This window comes from Sphaeramia orbicularis, chromosome 9 (assembly GCF_902148855.1).
Source record: "Sphaeramia orbicularis chromosome 9, fSphaOr1.1, whole genome shotgun sequence".
Classification (NCBI taxonomy): domain Eukaryota; kingdom Metazoa; phylum Chordata; class Actinopteri; order Kurtiformes; family Apogonidae; genus Sphaeramia; species Sphaeramia orbicularis.
The window spans coordinates 6446639-6466036 of NC_043965.1; the positions used below are offsets into that span (position 1 = coordinate 6446639).

Here is a 19398-nt window from a genome sequence, read left to right on the forward strand (position 1 = left end):
GTCAGTACAATGCCATAGATACTGATGGAAGAACTGAAGTGATTTTGGTAATTATCAAAAAAACATGGAAAATGGATAGATATCAGCTCTGAAATGAAACTACTATGAGCTATTTTTGTTGTTTTCATTATATCTGTCCAAACAAATGTACCTTTAGTTGTACCACGCATTAAAATAAACAAGAAATTGAAGAAAACAAGGGGGGTCTAATAATTTTTTCTGCAACTGTAAATGATGAGTTGAGGCATAATATTGTTAAAATTGCACTTATTTTTCCTAAAAATGTCAGTTCTTTTGGTTATTCATATCTTTTACGTTTGGATAGGTTGTGAATGTAAATATTTTCATAATTTAATAGAGGTTTTTTTTTCCACTAAAACAAATAGATTATTATTCTCATTATCATTTATAGGTTTTCTGCTCTTTTTTTTACTGTTCTGACCTATTTGAGGTCAAATTGGGCTAAATGTGACCCCTGAACTAAAACAAGTTTGACACACCTGACTGTTAATATCTTGCAAATTCATCCAACAAGCCAGACTAGACCCTTTGGTGGGCCAGTTTTGGTCTGTGGTCCGTATGTTTGACACCCCTGATGTCGACACTGACCTGTTGTTTCCACACAGGATCGGCTGAAGTCCGGCCCACAGCTGCACAAAGGCTGAAAACTGAGAGTGAGGGTTGTCTGCGTTCTCTTTCCCTTTCCCCGCTCCGTCCTCGCCCTCCTCACCGGGGACGTCCGTCGTGTTCGGGCCCCAGGTGGTGGCGTTCAGAGGCCACGTGGTGTTGGTAGGGGAGGGGGCGTTTCGACCCGCACAGGCCCCTTTGGGCAGCAGGCGGGCCAGGCTGGAGAGGAGGTCCACGTCCTTGAGGAGCCGCTCCACGTCGGCCAGGTCCTTCAGTAAAGCCCCGAGGTGGGACTGGGACAGAGGGACCAGGGAGCTGGGCTGTTCCAGATGGAGCTGGAGCGAGAATGGAATTACTTCATTAGCTTAAAGAAAAAAAAGACTGAAAGTGGACAATTTTATCACAATGTCTGCATTTAAGAAAATTACCATGGACATCTGAATAGACACGCTGCTGATTAAGTGTCTTTTATGTCTGCTTTGTTCTTTAGTTTTAAAGTCTTTTTAACCCTTTCATGCATAGTGGTCACTACAGTGGACAGCTATTCAAAACTGTTCTCTTGTATATTCATGGATTTTATTGTTTTAGTTCCATATCAGCCGACACAGTGGACACTTATGCATCATCCCATACATTGCAATTCATACCATTACTGTAACTTTGCTGTTCTTGATAAACCTGATCTGCACTAACATGTTTGAGTGTAAATCAATTGCTTGTTATTGTTATTAGACTGTAGTTTTGTTTTGTTTTTTTCATATTATCTCCATATAGTGAGTAATAACTAATATTAGAGTATGTTAAAATGTGACAAAACATCAGATTAGCAGCATTTAAAAAAACAATTTCATAGTTTTCATTCAGTATATCAGTAAATACATGTTTCTTTGCTTCAAAAATTAAATGCATGGTGTCCAACTGAGTGGATATTTTTGCAACTCCATGAGAAATAGGTTCATAAAAAAAATTTAAATCGCATCGTTTTTTTCATGCCTAAAGAGGAATAAAAACACTCAGGAAAAATATCTTGATTAGGGTCAAAACATGGTATTCAAAATCTCTCTAACGGGACATTTTAGAGACAATCTGACTCACATTTTTACTTTTAAATTCGTTTTTGCTTTAGTTGGACCATAAGGGATTATCCAAAACAAGGAGCTACTTTATATTGAAATAAATGTTGGAATGGCAATCAATTAAAGTTCGCTCTCTGACTGCACATTACTGTGTTTTGACCCATTAAGGTTCTCATAATTCACGCATGAAAGGGTTAATCACCTTGTATTTTTACCTCCGCCAAGGAGGTTATTTTTTTGCCGGCATTGGTTTGTCTGTTTGCCCGTCTGTCTGTCTGTCCATATGCAAGATAACTCAAAAAGTTATGGATGGATTTGGATGAAAATTTCAGGAAATGTTGATACTGGCACAAGGAGGGGGGGGGTGCACGGGGGGGCCCACTGATCTGCCTTGGCGGAGGTCTGTTTATTTATTTATTTTTTTGGTCATGTCATTTGTCATTTTAATGTCGTTCTGGCTGTACGTTCTGTGATCCACTCCCCCTCTAGAGGCTTTGCCTTTGCCAGGTCATTATTATTATTATAAATAAGAATGTTTTCTTACTGAGTAAACCAGGGGTGTCAAACTCATTTTAGTTCAGGGGCCACATTCAGCTAAATTTCATCTGCAGTGGGCCGAACCAGTAAAATAATAACATAATAATATATAAATAATGTCAACTCCAAACTTTTCTCTATATTTTACAGTGAAAAAAGTCAAATTAAACAACGAAAATATCTACATCTACAAACTGTCCTTTCAAACAATGTGAAAATTTTTAACAAACTGAAATAATAAGTGTAGTTTTAACAATATTCTTCCTCAGTTTATCATTTCCACATGTCCATGATAACGTACAGATCACAGTGGATCTACAAATATACTAAACATTTAGTATCAGGCAGAATATTGTTAAAACTGCACTTATTTTTCTTAAGACATTTAAGGTCGTTCATATTTGTTCAGATTAGTCACATTTTTTGAGAAATTATACTTTGTTTTAGTGTAAATACATGAAAATACTTACATTTGAAAAGAGAAAAATGTGGAGTTGTGAGCATTTATAGATTACTATGATAGTATTTTACTGGTCTGACCTACTGGAGATTGAATTGGTCTGCGTGTGAAACCTGAACTAAAATGATTGTTAATTTCTTAATATTTATTTTTGCATTTCATAAATTCCTCCCAAGGGCCAGACTGGATCCTTTAGCGGGCCATATTTTTGGCCCCTGGGCCGCATGTTTGACATCTGTGGACTAAACCCTTCTATTATCCTCAAATATTACTAACACATTTTACCCTTGGAGTCAATCTGACCGCAGGGATATTTGCCTCCAGTAAATGATTTACAGAAAATTGTTGACCAAGTTCTTGCATCAGGCACTTTGTTAATTTTTGTTCTTACTTACATTGCACTTGAGATCAAAATTTTAGAGGGGAGGCATGTGTACTTAGTGATAACTCCAAGCCTACATTGACTTCCTCATTTTGGCAGGAGTTCACATGTCCAGTGTTTTCCCACATGCCCACACCAGCAGAAGAATCAAAGTTCTGGTGGGAATAGTTGTTTTCCCACCCCCCTGTTATGGATCAACTCAAAAGGATCAATAAGCTTAGATTTTCCCTCAATGGCTCCTTAAAGTCATTTGAAAAAACTTGGAGACCTCTTAAATTCTATTGAATTCTCGACATCTTCGTCTGATCGTGATGACTGAGCCGCCCCCCCCCCCGTTTTGTTTGTTTTTTGTTTGTTTATTTGTTTGATTTTAGCTACTTTTTTGTTTTGTTTTGTTAGTTAGACAATTGTTGTATCTATTCTGTACTGATTACTTGTCAATATTGGATTTACATTAAACACTGTCTTCTTTTGGGTAGGGTGGGATTGTAGGAGGGATTAAAAGAAAAATGAAAGAATGTTAGTCCTTTTTATCACATTGGACTGTCATGCCTGTGAAATTACTTCCAATAAAGAAAGTTAACTAAAAAAAAAGTTTTCCACAGCTAAAACCACTTGGCCTCAAACTGACCCCAGAGGAAGACCAATGTGTGCAGTATGTGTTCAGCACATTGAAAAAATATCAACATGACAATATAATGCTTAATCAGTTGTCCTCATCAAATTACCGTAAATTCTGGACTATAGACCGCACCTGAATATAAGTCGCAGACCCTAATTTTAGACAGAAAATCAATTTTATACACGTATAAGCCGCGCTGGTTTACAAGCCGCGGGTGTCCACCAGTGGTGATTTCACATAGACTGGAAGAGAAGCCCAGCTTCCCCTATCATTACCAAAATTAAATGGTTAAATCTGTTTGGTTGTGTTGACATTTCATTGACTACACATGTGTTAAAACACGTTCATCTCACAGACGAGTTGGTTCAGAATCAGCTTTATCACAAATCATCAGACTCCATGTTGTTCACTTCTCATACATTCCCGTTGCGCTGTTTCCTCATACGATCTATGGTCAGTGCATTTCCCCGTTGAAGCCTGGCTTCTATGGGAGTCTATGGAACCGAGTGGAACCTTTTTTTTCATTGCGTCAAAACTGGATGGTAATTGGATAAAGGTTTTCTTTGAGTTCAAATGAAATTCTTCCCTGTATGTAAATGGGTCTGATATGTGTGAGCTTGCTGTCATATCTACAGGTTGATTCATTGTTAATATGATGATTAAAAAACAAAAGACAAAAAACGAGGCAATAAAAGGATAGTAATAAAAGCACATTTTCTCTTTCTTTTTTTTTGTCGGTGGACTTATCGGGGTTTCCTTTGGATTTGTGCCAGTTGACTTGCTTTTGCACCAGCTGTGGATTCATGGACTTAAAATGACTTGAAAGACACTTGAAAGTGAACAATTTTTTGTTTTTCGTTAGAGTAGGACTTTTAATTTATTTTTAAAATATAAAGATTAAAAACAAGCAATTACGTCTGTTGTAATATCATTTTCATTTAACATTACGCACGACGTGTGCATTAATTCTGAGATGCTTTAAATTTATGACGGTCTCTGGAGAGCTTTATTGGGTGTTTTCATTCAGAGTTTTGTTTTGTATATTTGTGAAACAATATTAACATTTGAAGGTTTACTATTTTTCCTTAAAAGTTCCCCTTTTGTGTGTGTTAATATTAACTTTATAAAGGTTAAGTTGTTAATGTTACCCATTCCTGCATACCTGCTAACAATAGACAGATTCTTCCCTGGGGTGTGGCAGGCAATAAGGGAAAATCGTCGTATAAGCCGCGTCGGAGTATAAGCCGAAGTGTTTAAAGCGTGGGAAAAAAGTAGCGGCTTATAGTCTGGAATTTACGGTAGGAAAAGTCATGAAATACGAAGCAAAAAAACAAAAACAAAAACAAAAGTGAACTATTTTTTAAATGACAAACATTGAATGGGGTCAAATTAACACCGAGGATAGTACGCAGGTTAACATCTTCTTACCTGGTTAAATAAAGGTTAAATAAATAAACTTAAAGGAATTGAAATAGTCACATAATTTTATCATCTGAAAAAAATGACAGTAAAAATAACTACGTTCAATATCTGGACAGATTCCATTATAATTTCTAGGGATTAAACTGAAATCTCCCAGGACTAGTAAAGAGCCTCCACAGAATTCAAAGACGTAACCACACATAATTCATTTTTATTGATATTCACAAACAAAAAGGACCTTGAACAATAATCCAGTGCTGATCTTTTGTGGGCGTCTGTACCTTCTCAGTGACACTCTGTGTGTTGATCTGATCCCTCAGTTCCAGACTCATCTGTTTGAAGCGTTCGGCCCGTTGACTTTCTCCTCCGCTGCACAGTACATTACGGTAGGTCTGAAGAACCGGACGCTGCTTCTCGGGGACCAATAGGATCTTACTGAGCTCAGTAGCCCCGCCTTCCCCACAGGTTAGGACTTCCAACATGGCACCAGTCAGAAGGACCCCCTGTAGAAGACAAACACTGGTCATGTCAGTGTTTCTACAGTCATGAATACTATGGTGTATGTTGGCCAGCTGTACCTCTGCCTCCTTCAGGCCCTGCTGGTCGTTTCTCTGGTTTCCTGTGACGTCGGACAGACCTAAAGCGCGGGACATCAGTTTGAGCAGAGCCTGTCTGTGGGCTGCTTTTGATGGATCTTGTAAAGCTTTGTGAATGAGGCCTCCTTCCAGACTGTGTACTCCACCCAGAACCTTCTCCTGGGGGGGCAAGGCATGATTACCAGATTACCAGATTACCATGATTATCAGAAATTTTTGTCAAAATGCAAGAAATTCAGCAAAAAAAAAAAAAAGCATTTATTTCAGAGGCTCCGTAGTTACCATGGAAACACTGTCATCTTCTACAACATTGATTCACCAGTAAAACCCATGGAGTTGGATCAATGACAGTGGATGGACACACTGGGTTTACGGTCAATTAATGATAGATTTTGCTGAAAAAGTCACTTTTTCTTCAGTTTTCACTGTTCTGATATAATAACAGTTGAATGTGAAGGCTTTGGGGTGCCTCAGGGCTCTATTCTGGATCCTATTTTCTTTGCATTTGCTGCCCCTTGGTTCCAGTTGTAGAAAGCACAACATCCAATTTCATTGTTTTGCAGATGATGTGCAAATCTATATCTGATAAATGACAGTGGATGGAGATGTTTTTACTTCCAGCTGAAAAAGTCACATTTTCTCTGTTTTTGAAATAATAACCCTCAACTTTAATCGAAGCTTTTATGCACATCTACATAATCAGTGAATTAAATATAGGAAAATACACAACTTTTCCTGAAAAAAATGCAAAATACAGAGGATAATATTGTAATAAATAATGATAAATTGCTTAAGAAAGGTTAAATATAGAGAAAAATTCATTTGGGAACTGACACAAAAGTAGCCCTAGGTCTTTCTGAGTTAAAGGTATCTTATCCCATCACTGTCTGCAGTTCTATTTACAGACTGAACTTACCTCCAGATAGTGTATTTTTCCTCCAGGACTGTGGTCTTTGGCGCCCTGAATCAAACTCTGAGCCCCTCCTCCGTCTTTGGGAGCCGATCCAAAGAGGAGGCTGTAAACCTACCGGACGACACACAGGGTCATACGCCACGAATCCATGGGGGTAACAAACACCTGGTTTTCAAGTTGTGTATCCTGTTGTGATGTTTGTGATACTTCAACAGTCAGCGGCTCACCTCTCTCTGGCTGATGGGCGTGTTGAGCAGCAGGCCGGCCGTGGCGTCCGACAGGGACAGGTTCTTTACCAGGAACTGCTGGAAAGACGTCTGGTTCTTCAACACGCTCGCAAGTACGAAACCTGCAACACATGAGGAAAACAGTGAAAAGAGAGCAGAGATTAGTGAAGGAAGTAGATGAAGGCTTCACAGCTTCCACCTGTCAGACTCCTGCACCTGTGTCCACATCTGAGCCCAGTCCATGACAAATACACTATGTGGACAAAAGTATGTGGACACGTTGAATTCAGGTGTTTCTTTTCTAACAGGAGTCTGGGATACAACACAATAACGCAGTGTTTTTCAACCTTGGGGTCAGGACCCCACATGGGATCGCCTGGAATTCAAATGGGGTCGCCTGAAATTTCTAGTAATTGATTAAAAAAAAGTAGTAATAAAAAATATATGGTGAGTTGACAGAGACAATCCCAATCCATAAAAGACATGACAGACTCTGAATCTGAAACTGCAGCACTGTGGTACTGTTTATCTGTCAAATGTTCATTGTGGTCGGTTTCAGATGCTGCAGCTCTTTCATAATTCATAGTTTGAGTTCTTGTTTGTTCAGTATTAATTGTCAGCCTTGGAAATCCAAGCTGGACTGACTGTACATATCCTGACCAAGGAAAATCAAATTCTCACTTTGTGCAGTAATCTACACCTGGATTTACTGCCTCCATCCAGAAAAATATACATTATATAGATTAAATGTCCTCTAAAATTAATGTTTATTTGCAACATAGTATAGCAAACTACTACATAATCAAAAACAAATAAATTTTAGCAAAAAAATGTCTCTGTTTTGAATATCTGGGGTCGCCAGAAATTTGTGATGTTAAAATGGGGTCATGAGCCAAATAAGGCTGGGAACCACTGCAATAATGACAAATAAAATAATATAGTTTTATATCCTCCTGAGACCCAGGAAAGTAAAAGTTTTGGCTTTTTTATATTAAATAATTGCTTTTATTGGAATCAGCAAGATGCAACAGTTTTTTCAGATGCAATTTTAAAATTTTTATGGAATGTCCTTTGGAGTGGACAGCGCTTTTTTTTTTTTTTTTTTTTTTTCAAAGTAAAGTTGTGAAACTCTTGTCCCCTACAGAGGACAAAATGCATTGCTGGGTCTCAGGAGGTTATTGGGATAAATATCATTACATTGGTTAGTTTATCTTAAATTGGTTTAATTGGTTTGTTTGTGAAGCTTCTCTGAGTGTCAAAAAAAGGACTATATAAGTGTGATGTATTATTATTATTATTATTATTATTATTATCTAATTGCTATCTTAGCTTCCAAAATGAATCAGTATTTTTTTTTTTTTTTTTAACTTTTTATTTTAATATTTTAAATAATTTTTACAGTGCAAAAACAACAACAACAAAAAAGAAACTCACACAATACAACAAGGGGGAATGCTGTTCCTGATGCATTCGACTGCTTTTCCGTACCTGATCTGATATCAAGAATTTCTGTCCTTGAATATGATCCGTTTCTCCCATCTTCACTTAAAAGTTCTCATCTTAATCCTCAGATGAAATGTTAATTTTTCCATGGTATATATTTCCTCTGTAATGTCCAGCCATTGTTGTGGTCGAAGAGGGCTGAATCAGAGTTTTACTTAATTTCTCTCAACACTAATTTTTTTTTTTATCCATGACTATGATTTTAAATGTTCTACCTCTAAATTTCTAAAATATTTTTCGTGCTCTGACTGTAAATAATAATTTGTACAAATGGCTCTAATTGGGTTTTAATACAGTGATTTTAAACATTCTATCTCTAAATTTCCAAAATATTTTTCATCCTCTGATAATAATTGGATAAATCTAGATATAGAAAAGAACTAGAAGCACTCAGAGAGCGCAGACCTCCACCAAGGCTGATCAGTGGCCCCCCCCCGTGGGCCCCCCCACCCCCGATCACCACCAAAATTTAATCATTTCTTCCTTATCCCATTTCCAACAAACCCTGAAAATTTCATCCAAATCTGTCCATAACTTTTTGAGTTATGTTGCACACTAACGATCAGTGCCCCCCCCCCCCACCCCCCCCCCCCACCCCCCCCGTGGGCCCCCCCCCACCCCCGATCACCACCAAAATTTAATCATTTCTTCCTTATCCCATTTCCAAGAAACCCTGAAAATTTCATCCAAATTTGTTCATAACTTTTTGAGTTATGTTGCACACTAACGGACAGACAAACAAACAAACAAACCCTGGCAAAAACATAACCTCCTTGGCGGAGGTAATAATTTTCTACCACAACTAACCATCTCACTTCGGAAGAAAAATCTCCCATTAAACTTTAAGGAAATATTGATGTTTATAAACTATATGGACAAAAATATTGGGACACATCATAGCTACAGATGGAAGATGTAAAACAGAAAAGTATTGTCATCTCTGGTCAAAAATAATACAACAATATATGCCATGAACTGCTGTAGATGTACATTATTTGTCAAAGTCTTAAATGTTTTCATGAATCATAACTGTCATGTTTAATGTTTTTTTTTTTTTTTCCAGTATATTAGTACTTTGTAGTCTATGTGATGTTTTATTAAGTTGGTTGTTTGTCCAGTATGGACGACTGAACCCGCCATATTAAAAAATAAATACGGAAATATAAAAATGGCTTGATAAATTCATTTCTGTACCATTTATTTATCTATTTTGTCCTTATTTATATTTTTCCTTATTTAATTTTTATCCCTGCATTTATCTCTGCGTTGCTTTCTATTTACATTTTATCTCGTTTCTTATTTAATTCTATATTTTATTTTCATCTGACATCTTATTAATTTATTGGCTTTTTTTTTTATTTATAGTCATATTTACCTTTTCAGTATTCCCCCTTTTGCATTTTCTTCCTCTATTTATTTCTCCAAGCCTATTTATTTCTGCATTGCCTTCACAACAGACGGAAATTAGCTTCTCTGCTAAATCTGGTGCATGCATCTTGTTCTTTGCAACTAATGCCAATACACACTGTCCTGTAACTAAATAAATAAATACAAACTTAGATCTTTAAATAAATTTAAAAAAACACCACTTTGCAGGTGGACACTATAAATTCTACAAATCAATGTTCCAAAGAGAGCACAAATAGAATACATACAGTACATAAAGGCTGTCACTTAACAACAAATGCATCAATAAAAACCAAACAAACTAACAAAATAAGAGGCATGCACTGAGAAATTAAAGTTATATATGAAACCTTTTCTTTTTTTTTTTTTCCTTTTTTTGCTCTTTTTGTACAAACTATTTCAAAACTCACTTGGTCTGACTAATATTTTTAACTTAAACTAAGTCATTTGACTCACACAGCCTGCAGGTGTTGCAGTTTGTGCTGCTATTTGCATAAAATCACAGACAGGAGGTGAATTATTACATTTTATTTACTGCAAGTCATGAAGAACAGAAAAGCCTCCTGCATCGTAGGCGCTGAACTAACGTATATGCATGTATACTGTTCACCAACACAGTGGATTAGAAAGGAAACAATGAGGCTATGATTGAAGTGTGATGTGGTGCACGTCACTGGGTGAATTCTAAGTACAGGTATGCAGGATTTCCGTCTTTTAAAAAGCACTTTTCAGGTCTGATAAAGCAGGGGTGTCAAACATAAGGTTCATGGGCCAAAATCGGTCCACCAAAGGGTCTAATCCTGCCTGTGGGAGGAATCAATGTTTTTTTTGTTTTCAATTTTTTACGTGGATTTTCAACATGGATGCATCATACAGTGTGTACATTTTTACTGCCCTTCTTAACACAAGTCCTAACCTCCAACATAGATATAAGCATAAACATGTAAATATTTTATTATTTTTATTATTTATTATTTTTTTATTATTTTCACAAGATCTTGGAAAGTCTTTTCTTCATATTTAATGGCTTAGATATATTACTTTAATCTCTCAGTATTGTTAAAATTGAGATTAAATATCCATACATTAAAAATGCTACAAAAATAAACAGGTTTTCATAGGGTGTCCTAATTTGTTTCATATGACTGTATACCAAAAGACATCAGGAATATGAACAGGAGGCACGTAGCATTCACACAAATTCTAGATGTGAAAACAGAGCAAAAGCAAAATAAATAAATAAATAAAATATCGTTAAATAAATAGCAATTATAAAAAAAAAAGATGAAGAATTAACAATAAAAGAAATTAAAAATGTATAATACCTACAGTTACTCAGGTGATGAGTAGTGATTTGATGTTAAAGTAATGATGAGGTTCTCATTCTATAAGTTTCTGTGTACGTTACAAAAGGCTGCCATGCTTTATAGAATTTTGCGGTTGATCCTGCTAACGTACATCTGATCTTCTCCATTTGTAAAAACCTCATGACATCTGTAATCCACTGATCATGTGTGGGAGGGGTTTCCTCGGTGGGACTAATTTATGAAATCAAGAGAGTCCAGATCATTTTGGTCCAGGGGTCACATGCAGACCAATATGATATCCAGTAAAATAGTAACATAATAACCTATAAATAATGACAACTCCAATCTTTTCTCTTTGTTTTAGTGCAGGGCTGTCAAACTCATTTTGGTTCAGGGGCCATATTCAGCCCAATTTGATCTCAAGTGGGCCAGACTAGTAGAATAATGACTTAATAATCTATAAATAATGACAAATCCAAGTTTTTCATTTTGTTTTAGTACAAAAAAAACCCCCAATTAAATCAGGAAAATATTTACATTTTACAAAAAGATGTGAATAACCTGAAAAAAACCGAAATTTCATTAGAAAAATTAGTGCAATTTTAACAATATTATGCTTTGACTTATTATTTATACATGTACATTTACACACAGTGTTGCATAAACATTTGGTAATAAGCAGAATATTGTTAAAATTTTGGAGTTTGGAACTAAAATTTCAACAATTTCTACAATATTATATCTAAGCTTATTATTAACACAACTCCAGATCACAGTGGATCCATAAATGCACAAAACCTTTAGTAACAGACAGAATATTGTTCAAATTGCACATTTCGGGTTGTTCATCATTGTTTTTATTTATGTATTTATTTGCATTTTATTGTGAAAAAAGTGTTTTGTAAATGTAAATATTTTCACAGTGTATGTTATTTTTTTCACTTAAATTTTTCTCAAAGAAAATTTGTCGTTGTCATTATTTATGGGTTATTGTGTTGTTATTTTTACTGCAGATCACATTGGTCTGAATGTGCAACCTGAACCAAAATGATTTGGACAACCTGGACTGTTTAGGTTCATTTTTGCACTTTCATCCTGCGGGCCGGAATGGAACCTTTGGCCCCAGGGCCGCATGTTTGACACCTGTGTTTTAGTGCAAAAAATAACATTCAATTATGAAAATATTTGAACCTGAAACGTTTAACCTCCTAAGACCCAGGAAATGTCAGCAAAGTACCAGCTTTTTTTGTTTTTTATTAAATCAGTGCCTATATTAGAAACATCATGATGCAACAGTTTTTTTCAGATGCAGTTTTAAAAATTTTTATGGAATGTCCTTTGTGGTGGACAGTTTTCTTTTCTTTTTTTTTGTATAAAGTTGTGAAACTTTTGTCCACAAATGTGGACAGAAAACCCATACCTGGGTCTGAGGAGGTTAAAGGAAATTAAGCGCATATTTTCCATAATACTCCTGTTATTAAATGTTTTCGTGTTTTTGTGGATCCATAATGCACATGTATAACAGCTAAAATTTCCTTAAGGGGTCAAATGAGTGGCCATTTTTGTCAAAAAAAAAAAAAAAGTTGTAAGAAATGCATAGAACTGTGTTGAAATAATACTAATCCATTTGTGCACAGACTACTGATATTATTTGACAGTGGAAGTTATATTTTTGGAAATATTGGATTTGGAATAGCATGTGTATGTGAAAACTTTTGCTGGTGGACGGACGTGACATTACCCATGATGCTCTGGTCAGTACCAGTACTTTATTAGTAATAAACTTATAGACTTACTATTGCTAATTCTCCTCTTATTCATAAATGTTAGTATTGTGGATCTAAAACAATAACAGCTGACACAAAAACACTAAATGTGTCAGTGGACGGATGTGACATGGTTGTTGTGGATCCCATCATACTGATGCTCTGCAGCCATGTCAGCGTTTACACTAATGATCCCTGTGCAAAAACTAGGATCACAATTATTTATTGTATAGTTTATCATCAGAATAAAGAGGAAATAACAATATAGAATTGTTATTTCTTTATAAAAATGCTTATTATTAGAAAACTGTTGATTTAAAAAGTGACGTGTGACATTCTTAATGTATGTATTGGCGTAACATAAGCAGGATGGATCAGCACCATACTCCATATTGAACCTGTAAAAATAAAACATGTGATTTGTAGGAGAGAATCTGGTAAGAAAAACTGGGGAATCTAAAAGAATAGAATATTTGTTTTTCAGGTAAATTCAGTTCATATATAACTTGACCATTTGTGACATGAAAATATAGCATTAATTGTGATGAAATTGGACATTTTTGAGCTGAAAACATAGTTCATATGAGCATCAACATGTTGAACAGAACTGAAATCCTGTAAATTTGCATAACTTGCATTTACCAACACAAAGTTCCTTTGGGGATTCACTTAGATTGATTTCTTATGCACAAAGACAGAAATAAGACCTCTAAGCAAATTTTAGCCGATAAATGATAAGTTGAGGCATAATATTGTTAAAATTACACTTATTTTTCTTAAGAAATTTCAGCTTTTTCAGGTTATTCACATCTTCTTTGTTTGGATAGCTTGTAAATGTCAATATTTTCTTATTTAATGTATTTTTTTGCACTAAAACAAACAGAAAAATTAGGATTTGTCATTATTTTAAGGTTATCATGCTATTATTTTACTGGTCCGACTCACTTCAGATCAAATTGGGCTAAATGTTGGAACCTGAAAGAAAATGCGTCTGACACCCCCGCTGTACACGCTGTTACTAAATTATAAAGTGAGATTCAAGGTGTTTTGTCAGTCAGCTTTGGAACAGCTTAGAGGTGTGCTTTGGTGTTGTTTTTTTTATGGAGGGAAACCAGGCCAGTTCTCCCCTCCCCTAATCTAATCTACTCTAATCTAATTGGCCTCTGGCTTTATATTTATCTGCATCTTCAGCAAAACTCTGCACATACTCTGACGGAAAAAAGAACCCCCCCCCCCCCCCCCCCCCCCCGTCCAAACTCTCTCCAGACAGTGGTGAATGTGAGCTGTGTCAGACCTTGGCTGCTGTTGAAGTCGTGGTCTGCAGGTAAAGGGGCGGAGCTCAGACTCTCCAGGTGCTGCTGCAGGTTCTCCAGCTCTTTGCCCAAACCGGGTCGGTCCGAGGTGAACAGCCGGTTCTGTTCCACCACCTCGCTGATCCTCTCCAGCAGCTGGGTGACCCTGACAGACACATTCACACACAAATGTTAACAATTAAATCTGATGTTCTGGTAACAACAACATTTTTTACTCATTTCTGATGGGAAATCGACAGACGAAACTCAGACAAAAAGACAAGTTTAATAGAAGTAAGGGATAAGATAAGATAAGATAAGATAAGATAAGAAAAGAAAAGATAAAATAAGATAAAATAAAATAAGACAAAATAAGATAAGATAAAATATGGATAAGATAAGATAAGATAAGATAAGATAAGATAAGATAAGATAAGATAAGATAAGATAAGAAAAGATAAAATAAGATAAAATAAAATAAAATAAGACAAAATAAGATAAGATAAAATATGGATAAGATAAGATAAGATAAGATAAGATAAGATAAGATAAGATAAGATAAGATAAGATAAGATAAGATGAAACAAGATAAGATATGGTAAGATAAAACAAAATAAGATAAGATAAAATAAAATATGGATAATATAAAATAAGATTAAACAAGATAAAATAAAATAAGACAAAATAAGATAAGATAAGATAAGATAAGATAAAATAAAATAAAATAAGATAAGATAAAATGAGATAGGCTAAGATAAAATAAGATAAGCTAAAATAAGATAAAATAAAATATGGATAAGATAAAATAAGATTAAACAAGATAAGATAAAATAAGATAAAATAATACAAAATAAGATAAGATAAAATAAGATAAGATAAAATAAAATAAGACAAAATACGATCAGATAAAATAAGATACGATAAAATAAAATAAGATAAAAATAAAACAAGACAAAATAAGATAAGACAAAATACGATAAGAAAAAATAAAATAAGATAAAATAAAATAAGTCAAAGTAAGATAAGATAAAATAAAATAAGATATGATAAAATAAAACAAGATAAAATAAGACAAATAAGATAAGATAAGATAAGATAAGATAAGATAAGATAAGATAAGATAAGATAAGATAAGATATGCCTTTATTAGTCCAACAAGGGGAAATTTCAGAAGTAGTCTCCTCTGGCAAAAAATATTTAAAAAACAACATCATGAATTGCAATACATGTACATTTTTTTAACACAACAATATTTTCGCACACTTATTTATGTATATTTGTTTAATTATTATATTGTTAATATATAAACGTCAAGCTTATATTGTTCAAGTTATTTATTATTTTGTTGATTTATTATTGATTTTTGTTCAATTTTTATTCTTTTTTTACTTCATTTTAGGCTTTTTTTGGCTTATTTTTTTTTTTACATTATTTATTATTTTGTAAATTTTTTATTTCATTGAATCAATCTTGTTCACTTTATTGACCACTATGGCTGTTTCTGTTAATTTTGTTGCTTATTTTATTCTTTTTGACTTGATTCTAATTAACTTTTTGCTTGTTCTTTTTTTCCAGGTTATTTATTATTTTGTAATTTTTTTTTTAATTCATTTTTGTTCATTTTATTTATTCTTTAATATAAACCCAGTGTGTCCATCCACTGTCATTGATCCAACTCCATGGGTTTTACTGGTGAATCAATGTTGTAGAAGATGACGGTGTTTCCACGGTAACTACGGAGCCTCTGAACGTCCAAATGGGTCATATCTGATGACCGTGAGAAGATGAAGAACTGTATTTTACACCAATTATTTACATGTATTGATACAATTAATGGATCAACAGGTATTAAACAGTTTAGATCCGTAGATACTTTCGGTCACCGGTGGAGGTTCGGGTCTTTAAGGGTTGATAAATCCACTCTCTAAACTCTTTGTGGATTAGACATAAAAGTGGAATGAGAGCATATGACTGTAAGTCACGGGGGTCGGCAGGGAATCATTAAATGCTCATTTAATGCAATTACAGGTGACGCAGGTTCCCTCCTCCGCTCTGTTCACTCTGTCGGTCTAAAAGCCCTGTTCCCTTTGATTAGACCTGCTGCATGTAGGTGTGTTTTAGACCGGAGTGCAGTCATTTCATCTATTTATATTTAGCAACGACCATGCAGAAGTACAGTTACCAAGAGAACAAATATTACTGAGAAATCGGAAGACATTATGTGTAGTTTGAGGGCAGTAAATGTGAACATATGAAGGTTTTCCTCATGTATAAGATAATAAATTCACAATTGATATTCATGCAGTATGAAAAATAAATCATACTGCTTTGTTTGCATATGATGCAGAACTGCACAGAAATTAAAAAAAAAAAAGAAAAAAAAAAAGGTTAACCTCAAAGATAGCATGGTGCGCATAAATGATTCTTAAGTGTGTAAAAAAAAAAAGGAAAGAAAAAGGAGAATAAGAAGTCGATATTGAGAGTGTTTCTAATTTAAGTACATTTGTGGTGAGAAATTACAAAACAGAAACTTTGACAGAAACCTCAGTGAGCACAAAGCAGGTCAAAAGTGCCAAAAGTATTGAAATTCTGAACAAAATAGAAGTAGAAATGCTATAATATTATAGAGAAGTGCAGGAGGATACACAACATATATATATATATATATATATATATATATACATATATATATATATATATATATATATATATATATATATATATATATATATATATATATATATATATATGTATAAATCTGCAGAATATATTAGATTGAAAATTACATGAAGCTAAAAACAGAATATTTAGTCAAAGTCAGTGGTTCTCAACCTTTTTTTTGTCGTGACCCCATTTTAACATCACAAATTTCTGGCGACCCCAGACATTTTTTTTGCTAAAATTAATTTGTTTTTGATCATGTAATAGTTTGCTACACTATGTTGCAAATAAACGTTAATTTTAGAGGACATTTAGTCTATGTAATGTATATTATTATGGACAGAGGCAGAAAAGCCAGGTGTAGATTACTGCACAAAGGGAGAATTGGATTTTCCTAGGTCAGGATATGTACAGTCAGTCCAGTTTGGATTTGCAAGGCTGACAATTAATACTGAACAAGCAAGAACTCAAACTATGAATTATGAAAGAGCTGCAGCATCTGAAACCGACCACAATGAACATTTGACAGATAAACAGAACCACAGTGCTGCAGTTTCAGACTCACAGTTTGTCTTTTATGTACTGGGATTGTCTCTGTCAACTCACCATATATTTTTTATTAGTAATTTTTATTTTTATCAGTTACTAGAAATTTCAGGCGACCTCATTTGAAATCCAGGCGACCCCACATGGGGTTCCGACCCCAAGGTTGAAAAGCACTGGTCTAGGTAAACAAGTTTATATAAGACTATTAGTGTTAAGATATTAAGTTAATGTTGTAGTAGTGGTCTCAGAATCTACTGTATTTTTACTCAGTGTAGGTTGGATTTTGTTTCAAATCCACAGCTGGATTTTTGTAAGTAAATTTTATTTATATAGCACTTTTCACAGATAAAATCACAAAGTGCTTCACAGTTTAGAATAAAATGTGAATAAAAGCTTAAAATAAAATAAGTAAAATGTCAGACATACACCAGGATAAAAACAAAACAGTCGTACAGAGAAACAGACAATAATATAATAACACAAGCCCATAAACCATCAACCTGGTTTATTTGTAACATAGTAAAGCAAACTATCACATGATCAAAAACAAATTAATTTTAGCAAAAAAAAAATGTCTGTTTTGAATGTGTGGGGTCGCCAGAAATTTGCAATGTAAAAATAGGGTCACAACAAAAAAAAGGTTGGGAACCACTGCATTAAAGTATAGATACATTTAGACTAGGAAGCTTATTATTGTAATGAATTATTTAAGGATAAGGGGTGGGAGTTTATAAGTTATACTTCTTCCCACTGCTTTTCGAATATGCATTATATGCCTTATGTCTTACGTTTAAATGTTTTGTTTGTTTATTTATTTTTCTTCTTTTTTGACATTCATATTCAAAATAAATACATCAATCAATCAATTGTGACACAGTGGTGCACCGGTTAGCACTGCAGAAATACAGATGAAATAAATGTAAAGTACACTACAAACAAAAAAGTTAAGAATATTTTTAATTTTTGTAGTTTTTTTTTTCTTTTTCCTTCTTCTCTTCTTCTCCTTTTCTCACTCTATCAATGCCATTTATTTCTGAATGTGTGTTTGTTGTGTTGTGTTGATATTAAAAATGAAGCATGGTGTGCCAATCGGGGGATTTCATATCTGTAACTGTGATGATGCTTCGAAATAAAAATATCTGAAACAAGAATATTTTTAATTTTTGGGCTACTTTTTTTCAGTTGGGATTCTTGCACAGCACTTTTTACTTTTTTGTGTGTGAATTGAAACACATTTTTTTAATGACCAGACATAGTTTTATTAACAAATGGCAAAAATGACAAAAAAAATGACAAAAAAAAAAAGAAATATCCTTAACTTTTTGTTTGTAGTGTATGTACAGAAGGGTTTTTTTTCCTTTCTATATATATTTTCAAGTATGAACAAGTCATAACAATGCCTATATTTATTGTCTTTTTGAGTACACTGAAAATAAATGGTTAGTGCAGTGGCTTCACCAGTTAACCAGGTATTCTACATGACATATAGATGTTACCTGTGGAAGGCACATTAGGTTTGGGCTGTAAACAAGCTGAACACAGGAAAGGTAAACACACTATACTTACGTTGAGTTCTTGTACTGCAGGAACCCAAACTCATCCCTCTGTCCGTCGGGGCACAATGACTGCATGATAGGAATGATGCCAGCGGAGGTGAGGGGGGCAGCGCTGTAAAAAGCTGGACACGAGGGACGACAGAACGGCAGGAGGGAGGACGGACAAACAGGAAAAAAAAAAAAAAAACACAGAGGCAAGAGTACCGGGCAGACGAAGGGGGAAGGATGTGACAGGCACAGGGTTTGTCATTGAGAGGAAACGCAGAGGATCGAATGGGATGATGAGGATGACAAAGAAAAAGAGGGAGATTCACTGTTAGAGTTGGAAAAAAGGAGAAAAGATGGCAGCACGGCAGAGGATCCCACATGGCAACGCCGAACGCACAGGCCTTTCACCGTTTTGTTGCAGGACAAGCTTTTTCCACCGGAGGGAAAAAGACAAACTTCATCTGGTAATAGTCCCTCGTTTCCATGGTTACCTGTCTGCGACTGTGGGTC

General features: G+C 34.7%; 1 protein-coding gene across 1 annotated transcript in view; it reads right to left on the reverse strand.

Annotated features, from left to right (window-relative positions):
* Window positions 1-19398, reverse strand: part of LOC115425570 (ATP-binding cassette sub-family A member 2-like) — a 70145-nt gene that overhangs the window by 38241 nt on the left and 12506 nt on the right. The window contains 7 exon segments of the mRNA XM_030143198.1: window positions 610-962; window positions 5408-5629; window positions 5705-5881; window positions 6639-6746; window positions 6863-6984; window positions 14140-14303; window positions 18911-19022. Of these exon segments, the coding sequence (XP_029999058.1) occupies window positions 610-962; window positions 5408-5629; window positions 5705-5881; window positions 6639-6746; window positions 6863-6984; window positions 14140-14303; window positions 18911-18975 (1211 nt within the window). The 5' untranslated portion in view covers window positions 18976-19022.